The sequence below is a fragment of the Rutilus rutilus genome, assembly GCF_951802725.1.
Source record: "Rutilus rutilus genome assembly, chromosome: 24".
Lineage (NCBI taxonomy): Eukaryota > Metazoa > Chordata > Actinopteri > Cypriniformes > Leuciscidae > Rutilus > Rutilus rutilus.
In genome coordinates, this window is record NC_140228.1 from 23,330,152 (window position 1) to 23,352,475 (window position 22,324).

The 22,324-nt window shown below is 39.7% G+C and overlaps 1 protein-coding gene across 3 annotated transcripts in view; it reads left to right on the plus strand.

The window, feature by feature from the left end:
• Positions 1-22,324, plus strand: part of dpp6a (dipeptidyl-peptidase 6a) — a 410,674-nt gene that overhangs the window by 194,448 nt on the left and 193,902 nt on the right. Inside the window, exon 1 of one of the 3 annotated variants that reach the window (XM_084398649.1) lies at positions 17,660-18,019. The exons of the other annotated variants lie outside the window; for them this stretch is intronic. Coding sequence (XP_084254775.1) covers positions 17,963-18,019 — 57 coding nt within the window. The 5' untranslated portion in view covers positions 17,660-17,962. Of the gene's footprint in view, positions 1-17,659; positions 18,020-22,324 lie in introns of those variants that run through there. 3 annotated transcript variants of the gene reach the window in all.

Sequence of the window (22,324 nt, forward strand, 5' to 3'; positions counted from 1 at the left end):
AATCTGAGTATGACGACGTCAGGCTAGTCCATGACTTGGCAATTCGTATCAATACTAGAGGTCTGGCAATTATTGTTTTAATCTCAAACTAACAACAAAAATAATGTAAAGGTCCAGCTAAGTGAGACATAAAAATGTATATGTATATGACTCTGTACATCAGAACTGATTGCCCTGCGTAAAAAAAAAAAAAAAAAAAAAACAACCTTTGACAGGTTTCCCACAAAATAAGGATGAAGATTTTTCTAATTATATGTAATTATGCTACTTTGTGGCAGTTCTTTTCTGGTGATTAAGGGGTAATACAAGACTTCTTCACCTTACAGACCGTTTTCGAAGGCAAAAATGCTATGAAATCCACATCATATTTTGTGAGAGAGTGCAAAACAGGTTCTATTTTTGGAATCAGCATCCTAAATTCAGTACAAAACTATTTCATTCAGCAAATATGATGCAGGCCTGAGTTACAATGGCTTTGAACAGTAAGCATAAAAAAACAAAATATTAAAATCATATGACAGCGATCTTTGCTCCATTTCTCTATCCAACAATTGGTTCATGGCCTGAGAAAGGTTGGGGAACCCTGTCTTAACACAGTCTCTTTCCTGATTGTGTGTGTGTGTGTAACACTGCTGCTTTCATAGGAACTCCCATTCGGCAGATTTCATGGCTTGGCGCTCACAGGACTGATATGCCCATTTGCCCGTTATTTGCTGCAGCGCTGCTGTTCTGGAGTGTGGAGCAGTGTTTGCACCGTGATGGATCAGCCCCAACACACACACGCATAAACAATGTGGAGTTTTTTGTGTGCAAATGCACCTGAAAAACTGATGCATATGCACAAATACATTTCTAAACTGTCTGTCTATGATAAATGGAGGGTAGCAATGGTTCTGCTCGTGGTGGATAAAGCTGGTTGGGCTGTGAGATCATTTTGCAGCATTTTTTATTTACATCATTGTGTGATGAATAAAAAACCTAAAACAACAACAAAAACATATCTGGATAAATGAAGTTGCTGGTGTGTCACTGATGCGTATTTCATGCATTTTCTGTGCTGATTTTAGGTAAAAATCTAAAGTTATCTAAAGTAAAAATAAAAAGTTTTGTTTGTTTGTTTTTTGCAAAACCTCAGCCGTAAATGCTATATATTTGGTGCTGGTCACTGGAATTATGCTGGGATGTCACATCAAACACAGCAGACAGGGGAAAAAATATTAATAAATAATAATAATAATAATAATAATTATTATTATTATTATTATAAATAACTTGTTTGTCTGACCTGTAAGAGATGGAGCGAAGTGCTCAATTTTCTCATTAAATTAGCCAGCATATTTAAACAATAAGCATGAAAGGGACAGTTTTTAGTATAATTGATATACTATTATAATTTGAGTTAATGTTTTGACTTTCAGACTTTATTTTTATATTCTTTTTATTCTGTTTTCACTTTAATTTAAACGGTTTAGTATTTTTATTCTTAAAAAAATATATATTTTTTTTTCTTTTTTTAAATGTATATATATATATATATATATATATATATATATGAATGAACAAAATGAACTAAGTCTATAATGAATAAAAATTATAAAAAAAATAAGATAAGAAATTATATATATATATATAATTTCTTATCTTTTTTTGAATCATTTTTATTCATTATAGACTTAGTTCATTTTGTTCATTCATATATATATATATATATATATATATTAGTAAATAAATTAAGTCAGAAGTTTTAGTAAGTTCAAATAATTGAAAATGAGAAATGTCCTTGGCAGTTAGCTGAAATAAAATGTTTAATTGTATTTCATTTCAGTTAACATTTATTTTGCTTCAAGTAACATGTTTTGGTAACACTTTATTTAAACAGTAAAATATGCATAATTACATGCAACTAACCCTCAACCAAATCCTAATCCTACCATAACTCTAGAGTACATGTTGTTAATTAATATTACTCAGTACTTAAATATATCATTACACTGAAACAATGACACCTTAACGTTTTTTGTAATACTTTACAATAAGGTCTCATTTATTAACATTAGTTAATGCATTAACTAACATGAAATAACAATGAGTGATACATTTGAACTTATTAACCTTTGTTAATCTTAAGTTAGATCCCAGTGCATTAACTATTATTAACAGATACCAGTTTTGATCTTGAAAAATCTATTAGTAAATGATTTACATTATTGATTAACATTAACTAAGAATAATAAATGCTCTAGAAGCATTGTTCATTGTTAGTTAATGTTAACTAATATAGTGAAATAATCTGGTTACAATTCATTTTAAAGTGTCCCTGTTACAGTGTAATTATGCATTTAAGTACTGAGTAATAATAATTAACTACATGTACTTACTATAGAGTAGGGCTGTCAATCTTCCTCTATAATACTATTCGAATTCCATTCCTTATTTTATTTAATATTCGAATAATATTCGAATATTAAATGCTCAAATTCATCCTATTATTAATATTTACGACATTACACAGTCTTATGGATCGCCAATGCGTGATGTTGATCGGTCTCATATCTTCACAGATAAACCGTCAGTTTGTCTGTTATTGCCTTTTGGCGGACAGCTGGTAGCAGTTGAGCCCCGTGATGAGGAGAGAGAGAGAGGCAGAACATAAGTAATTCTTGCCTGTTTTAGCGGCGGTTCCTCGGACAGATCGCCTAGCTTGTCAGGTTGTAAGTTGTCATAAAAAAAATAACGTATATTTTCCTCTCCGTTTTGGCCTTCCGTCCACAATGAGACGGCGTTTTTATTAATGAAAACGCACTCCAAAGTGGATATATTTGAAGACGCCGTTTTCACGTGGTAGTGTGGACTGAGAATCAAATTGTTGATCTCCGTTGCCGTGGAGACATTCCTCTCCGCGACTTTTGACAGTTGTTATGATGATACAGCGTGGATAACGTGCACAATTGTGTTACGATTCAAAAACTTTATTGTTTATCAGACGAAACAAAAGCATTTAATTTTCACATGTGTGTGCCAAGGCGGCGAGAAAGGCAAGATTGCATTAAAAAAAAAAACATAAAAAAGCAATATTCGAATAGGAACTTCAGCATTCGAATAGTATTGATTTTTTTAATATTCGAATTATATTCGAATTTCGGAATTCGTTCCAACAGCCCTACTATAGAGTTAGAGTTAGGATTGGGGTTTGGTTTAGGTTAGTTGCATGTAATTATGCATACATTATTACTACAGTATTGTAACATGTAACAATGACACTGTCAAATAAAGTGTTACCAATAATCTTAGCAAAGAAAACCTTATTGTACTTTTTTTTAGTTCTAGTTAACGGTAATAACCCTGGCGTAGAAATATGAATGCCAGATGTTACAACTTTATGTCAATTTGTGGCATTTCCTGCAGAGTTTTGTAGACACAGGATGAAATGTGGTATGGGTTTGTTTTCTATACAACTGTAGCGGTTGAAGTTTGTTTTCCTCCTGAGAAAAACAAAGCAGTGACAATGCGCAGTGCTGATGTTCTTTACATCCTCAGCACAATACAACCCCAGCTGGAGCCTTATAGAAGGAGAGAGCTGTTAATCTCCTGATTCCAACACTGCAGGGCTGCATTCATTTCTGTGCAAACAACTCATTCTGTTTGTTGTGCGGTGTTAATGGCTTTAAAAGGGAACGGTGTTGCGCTCTGTGTAGCGACCAGCTGAAGCGATCAGGTCTGTGTTTCTGAGTCAGTGCGCAGCGCTCTGGTCTCTTGGGTAATCTTGGTGCTGGTGGTTTGCTGAGCTGAAGACTTTGACATTAGAGCTAATGTAACAGTGAGCGATTGCTTTGGCACCTCGAAGCGGTGTGGAGCTTTTTGTAAGACCAGTGAGAAATATGATTTGGAAAGCCATTTTAAACTTCATTTTCCCCACAGACGTGTGTGTCAGTAAACACCCTACCTCCACTTTGTCTTCGTAAAAAATTGTGAGTGAATAAAGGGGATATTCACACTATGGCTGGGCGATATATCTCCGAAATGTTCGATTTTATATTGAGCTAGATTTTTTTTTTTTTTTTTTTTTTTTTTTTTTTAGTCATGGCACAAACAGCTTGATCACTTACAAAATAATTAAGCAATATCACATAAGCAAAGTGTTGTTGTACTATATATGAGCACAGCTGTGATTCATCCTGAGGCTGAGTGTCACAGGTAATTACAGCTATGCTGATATTCACACCAACAGCACGATTGTGAATTTGATTAGACTTTTATACAGTTTAAGGGCGCTTTCACACGTGAAAGGTCCTAACCAAAGTTCATGTTTTGATGCATTGTATACATTTGGTTCGTTTTGGTTTGGTTTCACATTGCAATTATGCGAGTGCACTAAAGAACTTTACATGACATACTTGTGTCCTGTCGTCATCATCTATGGGCTGCACCTTGACATTGATTGGTTTGTAAACGGACGGGCGTCTGACGTCAGCGTGTTGTCAATTTGGCGGGTAACTTTGACAAGAATGAATGAACATACGTATATTGTTGCCACTATACTTTTATTATTATGGCATTACTCCCTGCTAGCCTGGTAATACCAAACTCTGCTACTTCTCTTTGCTTCGTAGACAGAGTCTGGCATGGCATAATTGAAAAGCATTATCTTTCTCGCGGGGAGGCGCTTGTCTGAAGTTTAAAATCATTGGTTCCCGTAAGCCAATCACATAATGTTTGGTTATGGCGTGTGTTATGCGCATGCTCAGCCGCATCTAACTTCCACTGTAAACACATGTAGTATGATGCGAAAACAAAACCATCGAGCGAAATACCGGAGTGAACATGGCTGTGAACGACTTTTGCAGATTATGTGAAGTAAATCTACGCATCCACGGTACAATCAGTGTCTACGTCACGGCTCTCAGCCCGCCCTCTGTTCGTTGATTGGCCGGCTGTTTTCAGGCTGGAGGAAAACGGAAAGCTATTACGCTATCTCAGACTGAGTACAGAAGCGAAATAAAATTGAGCGGAAGTAAGAAGTCTGACGTAGTCAGGCTAACTCCCTGCAGCACCAACTATACTCGAGGCTAGTTCAAATTCGGCAAATGAACGTCCTCGTTGTGCGAACATTTTATCATCGCCGGCAGGACGCAGGAAAAATATGTGTGTGTGTGTGTGTACGCGGAAGAAACGCTGTGGGCAGGACTGACAGATCTGCACATAAATATTCTTCTTCAGTTGTTTAGGCTACGCGGGAACCACCGGAACTTCCTGTAAATTGTCTGAAAGTCCGAACCATACAGAAAAAGCTTTAACACTAGAAACTAACCAAACCTTTGTTCAGTTTGATCCGGACCGAGACTACCTCTTTTCGTAGGACCAAATTCCGTCTGTTTGGTCTGGACCGTGGTCCGGGGGAGGTTTCACACCTGTAATTTTGATTCGGACCAAACAGAAAAGTCCGAAAAACTGGACCAAACAAGGTAGGTGTGAAAGGGCCCTAAAGCAGAAGTAAATTTTTCTCAATCGCTTTGGCTCAATTCTCTAATGATATATCACATGTTTTACATTGTTACAGCACCTCTCTTCCCTGTCTGTTTGTAGTGCTCTGTTTAGTTCCTGTCTCTATGAAGCCCGTCCTTCTGAAAAGCGCAATGTGCTCTGATTGGTCAGTTGGACCAGTGTATTGTGATTGGTCAACCACTTTTTGAGCACGTTTCGGAAATGCCACGCCCCTTACTATAACCTTGAGTTTCAACACACTACACACTAATTATTTAAATTAGCACTATGTTCCCATATCTTAAGACTACAATCAAGGTGTTTTAGGCAGTTCAGAAACAGTTCTTACTGATATAGGGAATAAAACTCCCTGTTAAATGTTTTGTAACATTGCAGACCATTTTCATGCTCAAACAGCAACAGTACACAAAAAGTTGAACATTTAAAAAAGCATAATAGGACCCCTTTAAAACAAGAAGTTCAGATCTCTGAAAAATGTGTTTAATCTTTACACCAGATTTGTGCAAAGGAGTGAGTACAGTTGTCAGTTTGCACAGCTAAATGCACATGGTTTGCTGAGCAAAGATCTCAATAAAAAGTTCAAACTCTTCACAACTTCTAAACATTCATTCATCATGTGAAACAATGCAATCTGTCAAAAATCTTTCAAACATAGTTGTAAATTCCATAAGTGTTTCTATGGAATGTTTGTGATGTTTGATAAATTGGCAAATTACTTGTTATAGTAGTGAAATAGGAATCAGAATCTTACCAATCTAACAATCAAGTCTGTAAACATATATGGAGCCTGGAAGTTATTGTGTAGCAATTTTCTGTTCATAGGAGTTTACATGTAAGAAATGTATAATGGACATGCAAATATTAATATTCTGTTTACATGTAACAATGCTACACAAATAAATGTACTGTATACATGCCAATATACATATTTTTTTTTCCTGTTTATTTTCACTGTAAAAGCTCAGAGTGGTACACAATAGCATTAATCTAGAAAAAAATAAAAAATAATAATAATTGTGCATGTTTGTTTAGTATAGTAAGCAGTTGGTCTCAACAAAAAAGTAGAATACATTTTTTATTTGTATAAGAAAGCTTTCCAGAGTTGACTGCCATGGTGCAACATCTGTACATTTTGACCAGTAGGGCTCACACAATGAAAAATTAACTTTTTGGTGGCACTGGCCAATTTACATACACAATAACTGATGATTACACAAATCATTACAAATCATGAATTTAATGTTTTAGTGAGTTACTATATTTTGCAGAAATGCCATATTTGTGATGTCCTATAAAAAAAACTTGTGGCAAATGCACTTATAGTTTAAAGAATGTAAAGACTGTTTAAATAAAAGAGCAGTAAATTACATTTAAGTCACAATATTGTTGTTATTGAATTGGACAGATAGTGAAACTAAAGCATAACAGTAACAATGTAACCTGCTGAAAGCGTCACTGAAATATCCCCATCACTAAATTCACAGACTGACAGTCTGTCTGGAACTGTCAAACACAGACAAGCAGAATGAAACAAACAGTAAAAAAAAAGTCCCAGTGCTGTTTGCCTGTTCTGTCAGCTTTCTTGGAGTGCTGCTCAATCAATCAAATCCGAAGACTAGAACTAACTGTTGTATAAATATTTGATATATAGCCCTTCACATTTGAGTTTAAGTCAGTATCATTCTAAAACGTACTCGGTTACCTAATGTAACCTCGGTTCTCTCTAGTAGAGGGAACGAGTATTGCGTAAGTTGCTTACGCTACGGGTAAAGTCATCTTTTCTCGAGATATGAAGCCAAAAAATTATCCTTAATTTTTTTATTGATTGTCAACGCAGTGCAGCAGCAAGCAGACCTAGAGCAGGCTATCTAGTGCGCTCATTGGCTGCTCGCGACCTCACACGTCATAGCCCGCCAGAATGGGAGTGGCTTAGCGTATAAAAGGAAGGGCTCGGAGGCTGCTAACCTGGTTTTCGTCGACTGAAGCGCAATGAGCTTGTGGCGCGAGCATGGCGGGTTACGCAATACTCGTTCCCTCTGCTAGAGAGAACCGAGGTTACATTAGGTAACCGAGTATGTTCTCTTACGAGTGCAGCTCAACCAGGAGAGCTAAATCGAGTAAGAGTAGCCTGCGCACGATCAAACTGGGCAGGGCATACACACGACTTAGACTGATAGACGTTTAGCCTGCAAGGCGGAGACTTCCAGATTGTAAAACCTAACAAATGTAGAGGGGGAGGCCCAGCCTGTCGCCGTACAAATGTCATGAATAGAAATCCCGCTGGACCAAGCCCACGACGAGGCCATGCATCTGGTGGAATGAGCCCTGATGCCCAAAGGGCACTGCAGGCCCTTAGACGCATAAGCTGCCGCAATAGCGTCCACTATCCATCTGGACAGACTGTGTTTCGAGGCGGCGAGACCCTTGGTGCGCCCACCAAACGAAACGAAGAGCTGCTCTGAGCGCCTGACAGCGGCGGAGTATGTGATGTAGATTCTCAGTTCTCTGATAGGGCAGAGGAGGTTACTATCGACCTCGCTGCCGGATGCCGGCAAGGCTGAGAGAGAAATGACCTGCGCTCTGAAAGGAGTGGCAATCACTTTGTGGACAAACCATGTCTCGGTTTGAGAATGACTTTAGAGTCATTAGGTCCAAACTCGAGACACGCGGCGTTAACTGATAACGTGTGTAAATCACCCACGTGTTTGGCTGATGACAGGGCTATCAGAAAAACGGTTTTGAGCGTGAGGTATTTCAGATCCACAGTTTTTAGAGGTTCAAAGGGATGAGCTTTCAGGGCCTCCAGGACCAGAGAAAGATCCCAAATAGGAACCGATGGGGGCCGCGGGGGATTCATCCTCCTGGCTCCTCTGAGGAAGCGGATGATGAACTTGTTCCTTCCTATTGTGTGGCGTGCGTCGATTCAGCGAACGCAGCAATGGCCGCAACATACACTTTGAGCATGGAGGGGGACCTACCCATGTCCAGCAGCTCTTGAAGGAAGCAAAGCACCCACGAAACCCCACAAGTTTGTGGGTCTAAATTTTTGACGGTGCACCATTTATTAAACACAGACCATTTAGACGCATAGAGCCGTCTCGTAGAGGGAGCTCTAGACTGCGTGATCGTGTTCACGACCCCTTTTGGCAAGACAACGGGTATCCGTTGATTTTTCCATGCATGCAGAGACCAGCGCTCTGGATGAGGATGCCAGATCGAACCGCGGGCTTGAGAGAGGAGGTCTCTTCTCACCGGGATCGGCCATGGGGCTGAGTCTGCCAGCCGCATTATCTCCGGGAACCACGTTTGGTTCTCCCAATGCGGGGCTATAAGGAGCACCGAGTGGCGCGTCTCCCTGATTCTCCTTGATTCCCTCAAACAGCGTTTGTGTGCAGGTGAGCGAGTTGTGTAACTGACTTGTTGGCTGCGGTGCACGCTACTGCAGTAGCCTTTTCTAAGGGGACTGACAGAGCTGGGCGTTTTGATGGTGGTCCGGCCGCGGCGGGACTCGACCATCTTTTCCTCCTCGCGGCTGCTAGGAGGACTTCGCAGGCTCAGGCTTCAGCGCGATCTTAGGCCGAGGTCCCCGGGAGGGAGGCGGTCTGTGACGGCTGGATGAGCGCGACCTAGGGTGGCCGCCCTGTCGTCGCTGCGAAGACGGAGGCTGAGACGAGCGCTTTGTAGAGCTATGTGCAGGAGGCTGGGCTTGAGAGCGGCCTGCAGCTGAGCTCGAGCGGCGGGGCAGGAAGAGATTCATGGCCTGCGATGTCTTCTGCAAAAGCGATCCACAATTCCGCTTACCGGTGGGCCGAAGAGGCCAGTGGGGGAGAGCGGGGCGTTGAGGAACACGAATCGCTCAGATTCACCCATGTCGGCGAGCGTCAACCAAAGATGTCTCTCGGTGACGGTGAGCGAGGCCAATGGCCTGGGCCGCGGACTTAGTAGCGCGAAGGGAAAAGTCCGTCACGCTGCGTAAAAACACACTAGCGTGACTCCTAGGTCGAAGACGGGGCGGAGCGGTGTGATCCGGACCACTCTTCACTGTCCGAGGCCAGGAGAGAACAGCTGTCACCGATGGCCGAAAAAGGGGGAAGGAAAAGGAGAGAGCGAGTCTCGCGGGAGGGGTTCCGGCGAGCACTTGGCTGGCACATCAGGCTCCGGTGGCCTCTGTGAGCGGTGCTTCTTCTTGCGCGGCCCAGCAAAGACAGGCGGAGTGACAGCTTCAGCGTCGAACAAGGCGAGTCGAGCCCGCAGGGTCGACATCGGCAGTTCTTCGCAATGCACACAGCCCCCCGAAGACAGAGCGAGTGCTGCGTGGTCTCGTCCCAGGCAGAGAGCGCAGATCACGTGAGCAAGAGCTTGCTTGATCGCTTGCTTCGACGGTGGCTTCTTTCGGAGTCCAGCGATGCGAAGAGCTTCGCTGAAGAGACGAAAATCAGGTTAGCACCCTCCGAGCCCTTCCTTTTATATGCTAAACCACTCCCATTCTGGCGGGCTATGACGTCACGCCAGGCTCAGTGGTAGGCTGCTGCAGTTGCCGCAGAGCAGCCAATGAGCGCGCTAGATAGCCTGCTCTAGGTTTGCTTGCTGCTGCACTGCGTTGACAATCAATAAAAAAATTAAGGATAATTTTTTGGCTTCATATCTCGAGAAAAGATGACTTTACCCGTAGCGTAAGCAACTTACGCAATACGAGAGAACCTCTCATAAGAGAACCCTATATGTTAGGTTATTTGTTTATATTTTATAGTTATTGTCCATGGGTATTCAAGATTTTAACCATACATTTGTTAACCCTGGGTTAACGTTTTTATGAGGTGACATTGATTGGATGAATACAGCAGTCTTGCACTGCATCTTTTCACTTTCTGCTCTGCAATTTAATATTAGCACAGTAAAAGTGTTTCATAACCCAACGTTAAAACTGATGCTACAGAACTCTCAAAATTACAAGGCTAAAACTTTGCTTAATCTAAGGTTAAGCACAATGTAAAAGTAAATGTATGTCAGTGCTGTTTAATACTGCTACATCAAATTCCATAGAGAAATACTTTAAGAGTTATTTCTTTCTATATATTTAATTAATTGAATCAATCAGCTGGACCTCCAAATGCAGTGTGACCTGTTTGACAGACTCTCTGTAGACTGGATCAAGGTTCTGAGGCGTCTCCTAATTAAATGTAGCTCTTTTTCTAACTTTTGCTTTGTTCTTTGACTTCATGAGGCACTGAGGATGACAGTTAACTTAACTGTGAGGAAGAGAAAACCTTAGACTTTGAAATCAACAGCAGATTTGCCTTTATCTGGAAAGCTCTGGGGCGTTTGGTGGATTTAGGGGTAGGATTTCGAAAGGCTAGATCTTTAAAAATCTCAATTAAAATCTTAAGTTTAAGAGCCAACAAAGGAATGACAGTACCATCTAAGCTCAAAGCCTGGATTACTACTCAGTCTGCTGCTCTTCAGCAGCTGCAAAGAAGAAAAAAGGCCAAAAGTTTCTCTGTTTAACTATTGCAGTATTTCACCCTCAGCAGCCTTTCAGTGTTGGGAGTTCTCTTAAAAGAGATAACAATTATATCTAGAAGTGATTTTCCCGAGGGTGTAATGTAATTGCCTGTTTGGCCATGGCCTTACTGTTGTTTCACGGCCTCTTACTTGATGAAAGTCCCAGTGAACATAGGCAATAAAGAGAGCTGGCTTTCAATCTCCTGAAATATGAGTTCATACTAGACTGTGTAGCTGGGGGAATTAATCAGGGCTCACTCAAAACGCTTTCACACATTTACTGAACTTAACTTCACCCAACCCTCCCTGTTCTTTAATTGAATCTCTCAGTTTCTGGTGCATGTTCTTCATTTGCTTAAAGTGCTCATACAAATCAGGCACCATTTGTATGAGCAGCAAGCTTGAAAAGTTGACACCCTTTGTAACGCAGTTCAGATGTTACGGGAAGAAGGAGCCGGGAACCAGCGAACATTCAAATATTTTAATAAATAAATAAACCAATACAAAAATGAAAGTATAAGCCAGCAGCCCCTCACGGACGACTACTGGCCACACAAAACAGGAACAAAACATAATATGAAACTCAGGCCTGTTCCTCTCTCGCTCTTCACTGTCGTCGCTCCTCCTTTATGATTCTGCTTCTCCGTGAGAGATACGAGACCGGTGCGTCGCGCAGGTGTCGCTCTTCATTAATCACGCCACCGGCCTCGTCCTGCTCGCCACATAACCCCATCGCCCCTTGCCCCTCGCAGGGGCGCGTCAACACAGTGTCCAATCAGAGGTGTTTAAGAATCTGTTCAACAGTGCTCAAAATGCTAGAGGGAAATCCTGGTATCATCACATTTTTTCAATTTCAGTACCGACCTGGTACCGAAGTCGGTACTTTTGACAACTCTACTGCAGTGAATAATAGTATCCCTCAAAACTCATATTTGATGATCAAAATGACATATTTAACTTTTGTTTTTACTTTGAAAATAAGTTATTCATGCCTTAAAATAGCTTGAATGTAACTCTACACCCTTGCATTCAATTAGTATATGCAGACTTATGAAAATGCAAATTAGTCCTCGCCTTCACTCAATCACACCAGCTCAGACTACCTGATCCACTCGGTCAACTGCAGTAAACGCTACACAATGGCAAGTGGAAATATTGGTTTAATTCAGCCATATATGTTTGACCTAGAAACTGGTTAAGAAGAAAAAGAGGAAGAGCAAATTATACAGGCAGGCCCAGTTCTACAGGGGTGCTTGAAGGAGCTCAAATGAAAGCAAGAGCACCCTCGGTTGATACTGTAATATCACACTGAAGAAACAGATTTGTTAAACGCTCCAGTGCGTGTTTGCGCTCTGGAAAACATCAAATGTTTCTATTTACTATGCGTTTGCGGTGAGCAGTGTTGGTTATCTCTTGAATGTAGTGACCAATCAACCAAGTTTGTGAATGTTCGTTTGAACTATGGTTTCAGGAAACAAAGAATCATTGAACAATGTTAGTAACAACAGAATTTTCAATCGTAGTTGCCTAACGACTCTTTTGGAAATGCACACCTAGTGGTTAAAATGGCTTTTAATGGTTCATCCACTATAATGGATATGCATCAAAGGGTTCATTAAAACTGTGCGAACCATTTAGGTTGGCACTGGAGTCTAGTAATTAGGCTAGGGAGTACTTTCTTCCTGTCTGCCTTTGTCAGCCAGTTCATCTGTAATGCTTGCAAAATGTGTATTTAAAGACCTGCCAACCAAGGTCATCTATCATTTTTTGAATAGTTATTTGTCAGTATTACCAATAAGGCTGTGTATACACTGCCTGGGCCCTACCGCAGCATAATAACATCTATTATGTGGCTTGCAGAGTGGCTGTATCCTTCAGCATGCTACTGGCGACTGTGACCAAAACGAATGCCATTAGCTTGGAGGTGATTGATTTGCTGAGAAGAGATCTTTCATTTCACCCATCACAGAGTTGATGAAAAATAAGAGTTGATTTGAAGGACAAGTAGTAGAGCAGAACTTGGATGGCAAAACCGTTGAATTTTGGCACAGTGAATGTGAGCTCATGGGGGAGTTCGCTCGGCTTCACACGCTGCAAGCCACTCATCTCAGATGACAAAATTATGTGTCCTTTTCCTCTCGAGCTATATTTGAATAACATATGTTAAGAGGGACAGTGTGTTGACATTGAACTCCCTGCTATTGAACTAAAAATACGTGTCAAGTACCAGCCCCTTTTTAATGCTGATGGACGGGCCGTTGAGTTTGTGTTGCTCAGCATGCGGTTGGGCACATATGGGCTTCTCTCTTGTCTTCCGCCGGCAGGGGATAACGATAAAGCGCCTTACGCGTATTAATTAAGAGATGGCACCGAATGGCACTGCCATTTCCCTCCGCGTTCCTGAACACAGAGCTCCACGCTTGAAGGATATGAGCAAATCCACGCTCTGAGTTTTGGTTTTGGAATCACATGACCCCTGATGCCTTTGGGTATTCCGGAATAATTTGCCTGCATGGTGAAAAGAACACACTTTGCCTTGCCCTTAATTAACAGAGAAGGCAAAGCATGTTCAAGAAGCAGAACATCAGAGACCTTGAGGAGGACTAAAAAGAGAATTAATTAACATTTAGAATGGCGCCCTGTTATTGTTCTGAATTTAACTAAATTAGTTAGACGCAAAACATTTGACTGAAGAGTCTTTATCTCTAAAAATGGACCAAATACGTTTATCAAGAATTAGAGATTAAACAAGGCATTTGAACACGTGTCTTCTGTATGACTTGCTCATAATCACCTGAATATGGTTGTAACGGAGTCACCAGATCAGCACGCTCCGCCCACTCGTTCACTCTCCCCAGAATTATAAATTCCCTGCACCTGCACATCATCATGATTCACTGCACCTGCACATCATCATCAGCGCACACTATATAGACTCTCTTCTCCTTCACTCCCTTGTCTGGTCTTGTCCCTATGAATACATACAGACGCTACCCTGATACTTACCTGTACTTACCCACTTCAAGGATGCCTTACTCGAATGTCATCCGCCTACAGCCTGCTGATCTCTCTCTCTCTCTCTCTCTCTCTCTCTCTCTCTCTCTCTCTCTCTCTCTCTCTCTCCCTCTCTCTCTCTCTCTCTCTCTCTCTCTCTCCCTCTCTCCATCTACAAGACACAAACCCATATTATCATCCAGCTAAGTCCTTCATCCGTTCTTTCACTCTGCCACAAGCTCACCTGTCTGCATAACTGTTCGGATCTGGGCCACTGCTCAATAAAACGGTTTACATATCACTTACTTGTCTGCTTCCCTCTGTATCGTGACAATGTTACAGTACATATGGCACATTATGGTATTTTTGCTTTTGGTTAAATGGTCTTAATTCTGCATTCAGGTTTCCCACATTATATGACCAACTTGCATGACTTTTCCAGTCATTCAAACTCAGAGGGCAGAGATTTCCATAGTTTTTGAGCAAATGAAGAGAAAGCCCTATCACCCATAGATCTTAGACGAGTTGGCGGGAGAGTTAAAAGACCAGCTTCAGAGGAGCAGAGATCATGCGTTGGGATGTGGGGGATTACGAGTTCTGACAAATATTGAGGAGCCAGACCATGTAAGGTCCCGCCTTATAGGTAAGCATGATCATTTTAAAATCAACACGAAACCTGACAGGGAGCAAGTGTAAGGATTCCAAAATAGGAGTGATGTGATCCCTTGTCTTGTCAGGATTCTGGTGGCAGAATTTTAACAAACTGTAATTTGCTTAGAGTAGCTTTTGAAACCCCGGCCAGTAGAGTAATTAACTTTTCAGTCACTGGAAATAACAACATAGTCTGGCAAAGTTTCTAAGATGAAAAAAATAAAAATAATGTTTTGACAGTATTCTAGGACATGAGGATCAAAAGTCAAATTAGCATCAAATATCCCACCCAATTTTTTACATTTTTGTTTGAAATTCTAAAATGTAGCTATCCACAAATTCGAAATCAAATTCGCTCTGATCACTGTGGTGCGCTTCACTATGAAACACGCTGTGCATACACTTATTTAGTTTAAACGATCGCACTAAGCCAAATCGTAATGTAGGTTAATTTTGCAGTCCTTGATTAACCTGAAACACAAACAAGCACACAACAAACACTCACTTCACACAAACAAATCTCATGCATGCTACTGTGGTAAATGTATACATCGCACAGACACAATTTTTCGTAGCATGTACGACACATAAGTTGACATTTTAATGTGACATTAAAAGCCTCGAGCAATGTAGCTTGTTACTGTAAAAACCTACATTGATATGAAAGCAGTTGAGCTACTCTCAAAGCTTCTTGGAAGTGGTTTAAGGTGTCACCGTCGGCGTGTGTGCTGGATGTGAAGGACATAGGATACTGTTAAATCCCTTGACATAAATTACAGTGGAAGGAATAATAAAAAGAAATTGAGACACAGTGGCACAGTATAAATGGAATATCTGCAAGAATCAGAAAACAGGTGCAAAATAACTACAGATTATGTTCATGCATAGGAGGAGCATGTGAAAGGTTGGGGAAGGCTTAAGACTTTCGCCTGCTCACACCACAAGTCTCCGCTGACTGAATTTTCATTTAATTACATGAAAATTTGTATGCAAAAATATTTTTTATAACCTTTATTTTCATTAAAAGGAATTATTTCTGCTATTGTAAACTAATTTTGGTGCCAGCATGGGCTGCACAAGGGGTGGGCTAAGGGGGCTTAACCCTCCTGTAATGTCTGGGGTCAAATTGGCCCCTAAAGCAACTTTGACATCTCTGAAAAATATGCTAATTGTATTTATTAGAATAATTCAAAAGCATGCACATCTTGTGTTACAGAAATTTCAAAATGCCTGTACACACACCCAATCGGTGATGTCTGTACACAAAAATACAAGGCCCACATGTTTTAGTACAGCCCTGAATGTTTTATTACCTTGTCTTTCTCAAAGCTTAACAATTAATCAGAAAAATAATAGTGAATACGATTACAGCTGCTGAGATTACCTAATCATGAAAAGTGCACATTACAGCATTATGTTGTTTTTTATTATGATTTTCTTTTCTATTTAATTGCACATTTCTTTTAGAGATTGATAGATACATTTGGCTAACTCATAACTCCTCTCATCACATGGAAGACTAACTCTGCACTCTTCCTATTGTCCTTTGCGTTAAATGTTGCTGTATTCATTTTTCTGAAAAGAATAAATCAATTTGTTATTTTATTTACATAAATACAGCTATCCTACAATAAACACTTCAAATTAATAAATAACTGCAATCATATTGTTGATGCTTTATCTATAAAAAAAAAATCCCAATGGGGAAATACATTACTGCAATTCTACTGGTACAGCGTTGCCATTTGGCAACATACCAATTTTTCCATAGTGGTACAGCTTTGGTATATGGAAACATTGATATTTTCTCAATTTACAGTAAAACTATGTTAGACACAGTTGATTTGTGAATAAAAACATCTCATTTACTTATCAAAGATGCTGCAAAAAAAATTCCCCTTGAGAAGAGATGTTGAGAAATGAGGTTAATAGAGCATTTTCTGGAGCACATCAACAGGTGTCATCCTTGTGAGGGTGACAGTGGGAAAGAGGTTTGGAGGGACATTCAAATATCATGTGACTTAAAAACAGCAAATATCATGTGACTTAAAATTGGCTACCTTAAGGTCTGTCCTTTTAATTCCCATAGTGCAATAAATTGTATTTTTTTCTGAATAACAAGGAAATGAGTAGAAATGAATTGTTGTCATATGACAATGCTGTACCATAAAGGGTTATTTAACGCCCCAAAAAAGCATGTCTTAAACCAGAAGCTAATTTGCGCTGCTCTTGGTAGATTGCGTTGGTCATTATGGAAATGATCCTGCTGCGCCTGTGTTCTTTAATTTGCACGTCATCAGTAGATATAACTTTCTACTCTGCTGCTTTTATGGGATTGCGATCTCACGCTAATTTGCCCTGTTAAGTAAATCTGGCCCTTGAAACCACCAAATTGACACCCGACCAGTAAAAATTTTGTCCACGCTCCCAAACCAATTTTTACCCACACAATCAAATTCAAAACCGCCTAATCTGGCAACACAGCATAAAAGGTTTCTATTTAGATGATTTTTTTCAGCATTGAGCAATATAGCCAATCACAGACATTTCTGTTGATTTCTTGAACGCAATGGCCTGTCAGAGATGTTGAACTTAGGTTACTGCTCAAAACTCAGGAGTTTGTGTGCGAGTTTACTTACAAATACTACCATTATAACAAAGTATAGGCATTATAATCAAGAGATTAATTATGCAGTCACCTTCATTTCTTTTAAATAAACTTTGTGAGATCGTGATTAACTAAAAGTGACAGCTTTATAGTGCTTATAAAAGAAGCGCTCTTTGCACACTTTCTGCGTGCCAAATCACGCATATATGTCCGTAACATAATAACTGTCATACACAAACAAGAACTTAAACTGTCATAATGTACAAAACACACGTAGCCTACCCACACACTTGCTAGTTTCCACCTTTTTCGTTTGCTCGCTTCAGGAGGTGAAAAGGCGGCAGCCGCGCGCGCGTGTGCGCCTCGTGCACAGAGGCGGGGGTGAAAAGGCGGCAAGCGCGTGAAGGGAGATGATAAAAGCTCGTGGTGTGCTCGCAGTCGACCGGTGTCGGTAACCAAGCTTTGATCGGTGGTCTCCGTGTCCTCTTTTCCTCTTCTTCTCTCTCTCTCTCTTTCGCAGTGTAATTTAGCAACCGTTGCGCACCAATCCTCAGAAGAACGATTCTAAAGATCAAATCTCGCGTCTCACTGGGATTTTGCTGCATTTCTACAGTTTCCCCCTTCAGCATCTTCTCTCCTCTGTATAACCGCCAGCAGTATCGAAACAAACTGAATGTCTCTTGCTGTCTGTGGTAATTTGTTATCATGACCACAGCAAAGGAGTCCAATGTATCGACCAAAGCAGCTCAACAGCAAGATCAGGTAGCTACTGAAGTGATTTCTTTTTTTCTTTTTCTTTACTGGACAGAGAGATACTACTACTAATGCTTAGGTAAATTGCTTTAGTTAAACGTGAGGTTATTTGGAAAACTAACAGAAAGTAGCAGTTCAATCTCTCGAATTGTTTTAAAATGTTTTATGAACACCTAGAGACATTGATGAAAGATTTTTGTATTTTTTATTATTGTTATTTTTTTGACCATTTGGTCTTTAAGGAGAACGTAGTTTTCTTTACCAGAGATGACGACTGCGCTACCGGTTTAAAGTTATTAGCTTCAGTCAGTTGGAAATTCATATTATGTGCATGCATATAGTGAGTCTAACAAGCTATTTATTATTACACATTGCATGTAGTTGGGAAATAATAGATTGTATTTGCATGAAAGCCAAAGATTGTTAAAGTTATAGAAATGTTATCCTGACATTACCAAGTTAACTGATAAAGGCAATCAAGCTAGTCATTAAATTACCTTTAAAACTATTGTTTTGCTTTATTTTTTTATTGCCAGAATTATTATTATTTTCATTAGTAGCCTATAACGTTTTATGCAGTGTATCTCATTGACTGCCTTCTGTCAAAACAAAACTTTTTATCATAGTAATAAAAATAATAGTGACCAAATAATATGATGATCATAGAGGACATATTTAACACATGTTCTTGAAATTATAATGAACTCTCCTTTCTATGGGTAAACGGCTTAAATCACATTCCTTCTCTCTTTTTTTCAAAATATTGGCTTGACTAACCCAACAGTGAATGTCTGTGCTTGATTTCAAGAGAGTAAGAGTGGAAGCAGGTACAGAAACAGCCACAGGCAATACTGACTGGAACAAAGTGCAGTGCAGGAAAAGCAGTGTGAAAGGTGGGAGTCCCGCTAGAGACGGCAGAGAGGGGGCAGGTGAACATGTCAAGGGCATGCAAACTTTGACAATAGGAACAGTAGATCTTCTGTTCTTCCATTGTTTTCCAAAGGCAATAATGATTTCCATCTACCATATATATATATATATATATATATATATATATATATATATATATACATATAATACTACATACATCTGTACATAGATTCTGTAATAAGGGACTTTCCTACCATTTGAGCAATTTAAGCTTGTATACCCTTCATGTTTTGTGAGTCTGCAGTCAGATATTATTTTATTCGAAAACCGATGGAATGCAGCTTGAACGACTTTTAAGTTGACACAGTGTCTTAAAACCCATGCCACTAAATGCTGATAATCAATTAGTCATGATAAAACAGCAGAAATGGAAATCTTTGTGTACATAGACCAGCAATTAGAAAATAGTGCAGGCTGAATACAAGAACCTGTGCTGTTTGCCATATTGGAAAGATTGACTTATCGTTTAACTCGATTTTAAAATGTATAACTGTGATCGGCTTGTGTTCAATGAGTCAAAAGTAAAACAAACAATATTGACTTTTACAGCTTAAAAAAAAAAAAAATATATATATATATATATATATTTGTTTAGTTTTACTTGTCTTCCACAATATTGTAAGTCTTCCATTTCTTCATCTTCATTCGGAGGCCTTTCTCAGCAAATATTGATATGTGATATGTGACTAATCAAATTAATTAGCTGACGCTTAATTAATTCAGAATACAGAATTGATTGACTGTCATAATGTAATGCATAATATGTTTTCCATACTGCCATTTTTTTTTTTTTTTTTTTTTTTTTTTAGTTCAGTTTAATGGAAAAGGAATAGTATTCTGAAGATAAAGGGAGAAAGCTAATGTAGCCTTGTGTTTTTTTAATGGTGGAGTGATACAGCAGCAAAATATTTAACCATTCATCAATGATGCCTTTGAGCAAGCTCACATAGAGACCTCAACATGCTGACACAGTCATATATTTTTTCTTGAACTGTTTCCTGTGTATGTGTACAACAAGATTTCAGTGTCAATCAATTTGTCTGTCCACAGTGAATGCAAAAAATGTGCTGTCACAAAACAGAGCCAATCAGAGGCACGTTTCCCATACAACAACGTAACCCGCTGCTTAACCATCATAGTGCGATGTGTCGTTGGAGAAATTGTCTAGCTAGTCACGACTGTTTCCCGAAAGTGTAGTAACGTAAGCAAAGCATGCTGGTTCAACAATATAGAACTCTCGTTAATGATTCAAGGAACGATTCATTTTATTCAAATGCTCTTACGTCATACTCTGGGGTTCTCCCGTGTACTAGAGCACATTCACACATGCACACTTTTCAAAAACTATGAATTCTGGCAACACAAATTGTTGAACTATGTTGCACAGGAGGATGACCCCCGACCCGATTGTGCCGTATGCGAGTGACCATTCATCTCCTTAAATCATAAACCTGCAAACTCTCACCATCACTCACAAGACAAATGCCAGCTGCCAGTGGGCGGTGGTGCAAATGGAAGGACGAAATAAGATTACAGTAGTGCGTCACTTTGTGGTGACAGGCAGATTTTTCTAAATCTCAGCAAGATGTCTAATGTGTTTAGATGAGCATACAGTCGAGTGGTGTCCAGAAAGTTAGTGAAGGAGACACCTCTGCTTCATATTACAGTAACTGCACAAACAAATGTTGGTCTAGGTGCAGATAATGCCTAACAGTGCTTTTGGGAAACACACCCTTTATTGTGCTCTTATGCAATACACTGTAACATAAAATAGAGAACAGAACATTTACAATAAGGGTACTGCTTCACCAGAAGGCATACTTTTTATGGTTTTAATTCGAGCAATTTGTCATATAATGTCTGTTTCTAAAATGTAACATTCAGTCTATTCTTGTTCATGGTGGATTTTTATGCAGATTAGGAGCATTACATTGATCCAATAAATTTTCATGTGGACCAGGCAACCTGAGGCATCACAGCAATATAGAAATCAAGTCCCCGCAAAATGTGCTGCTTGTGATGTTGTGGCTAGTTTGGCAAAACCATGAACAAGCATGAAAGAGATAGGCTACCTTTCGTCACTTTAACTACCGCCATGCAGCATCAGAAAATTACTAACTAGCGGCAGGCCACACCTCAGACTACATTATTATTATCATGATTATTTAAAGAATAGTACACAGACCTAGAGCATATAGATATATTGTATACATATGAACATACATACACATAAACACATGAATTCATACACCCACATGCTTGTCTGTGACCAAAGATGGATCCAATTACCCAGTGATGTGTGGCAAATGGCACTATAGGCCAAGATAAGGTGCGCACTCCTGCAGAGCAAAGCCTATAGTCACACACATACAAACACATATACACACTGGTGCACTGATCCGACGGCTCACATGCACACAAACAGCAGAACAAGCCCCTGACCCGCTTGTGCTGTGTGTGAGTGACCATATATTTCCTTAAATTCATAAACCCTCAAAATCACCATCACTCATAAGACAAATGCCAGCTGCCAGTGGGCGGTGGTGCAAATGGTAAGACGAAATAAGATTATTATAGTGCGTCACTTTGAGGTGACAGGCAGATTTTTCTAAATCTCAGAAAAATGTCTTTTTATGAGTTTTTATGAGCATACAGCCGAGAGTGGTGCTGGTGTCCAGAAGTGATGGGTTTAAGCCAGTCTCTGTTTTATATCAATTGCAAAAACAAATGTGGGTGTACAAACCGTTGTTTGCAGTTTTCCATGCAGTGTGTAGAAATTCATAGTAGTCTTGTATTCAGATGTTAACGATTAATCGACGATCGATTAATTGTCAATAAAACTTATCGATTGTCGATTAAGCAGGTTCATGCGCGTGCGTGCTGCTCAACCGAGAAACGTGTAAAGCGAGCGTGCTGGAATTATGTTTGGAACCATTTTAGACCTTTATCATGACTAAGTTTGCGTGTGCGCGGAATAAGATCGCGTCTGTATTTGATATGTCTTTTCAACACCACAGTATGGTTATTTCTGTTACAAATATTCAGATGATCACAGAAGAACTAGGATAAAAGTTTACACTTAAGATATAAACACTGATGTCTATGGTAGCGATTAAAATAGAGCAAATCACCTTTTGAAAGTAACTTGGCGCTTCAAAAAACGACTGTATCGTTACAGCGTTACACCAGTAGGTGGCGACAAGTGACTGTTAAAAAATGTAATTGTCAATGAATCCTTCAAGTTTTTATATTTTTTTATATAACAGTGTGAACAGAACATACTACATGGAATCTGATCTTTTCAATTCTGATTTGAGCCACTTCCTAAATCAGATACAGGTGCAGTGTTTTGCAATTCGACTTCAGTCTGAACAGTCATATCGG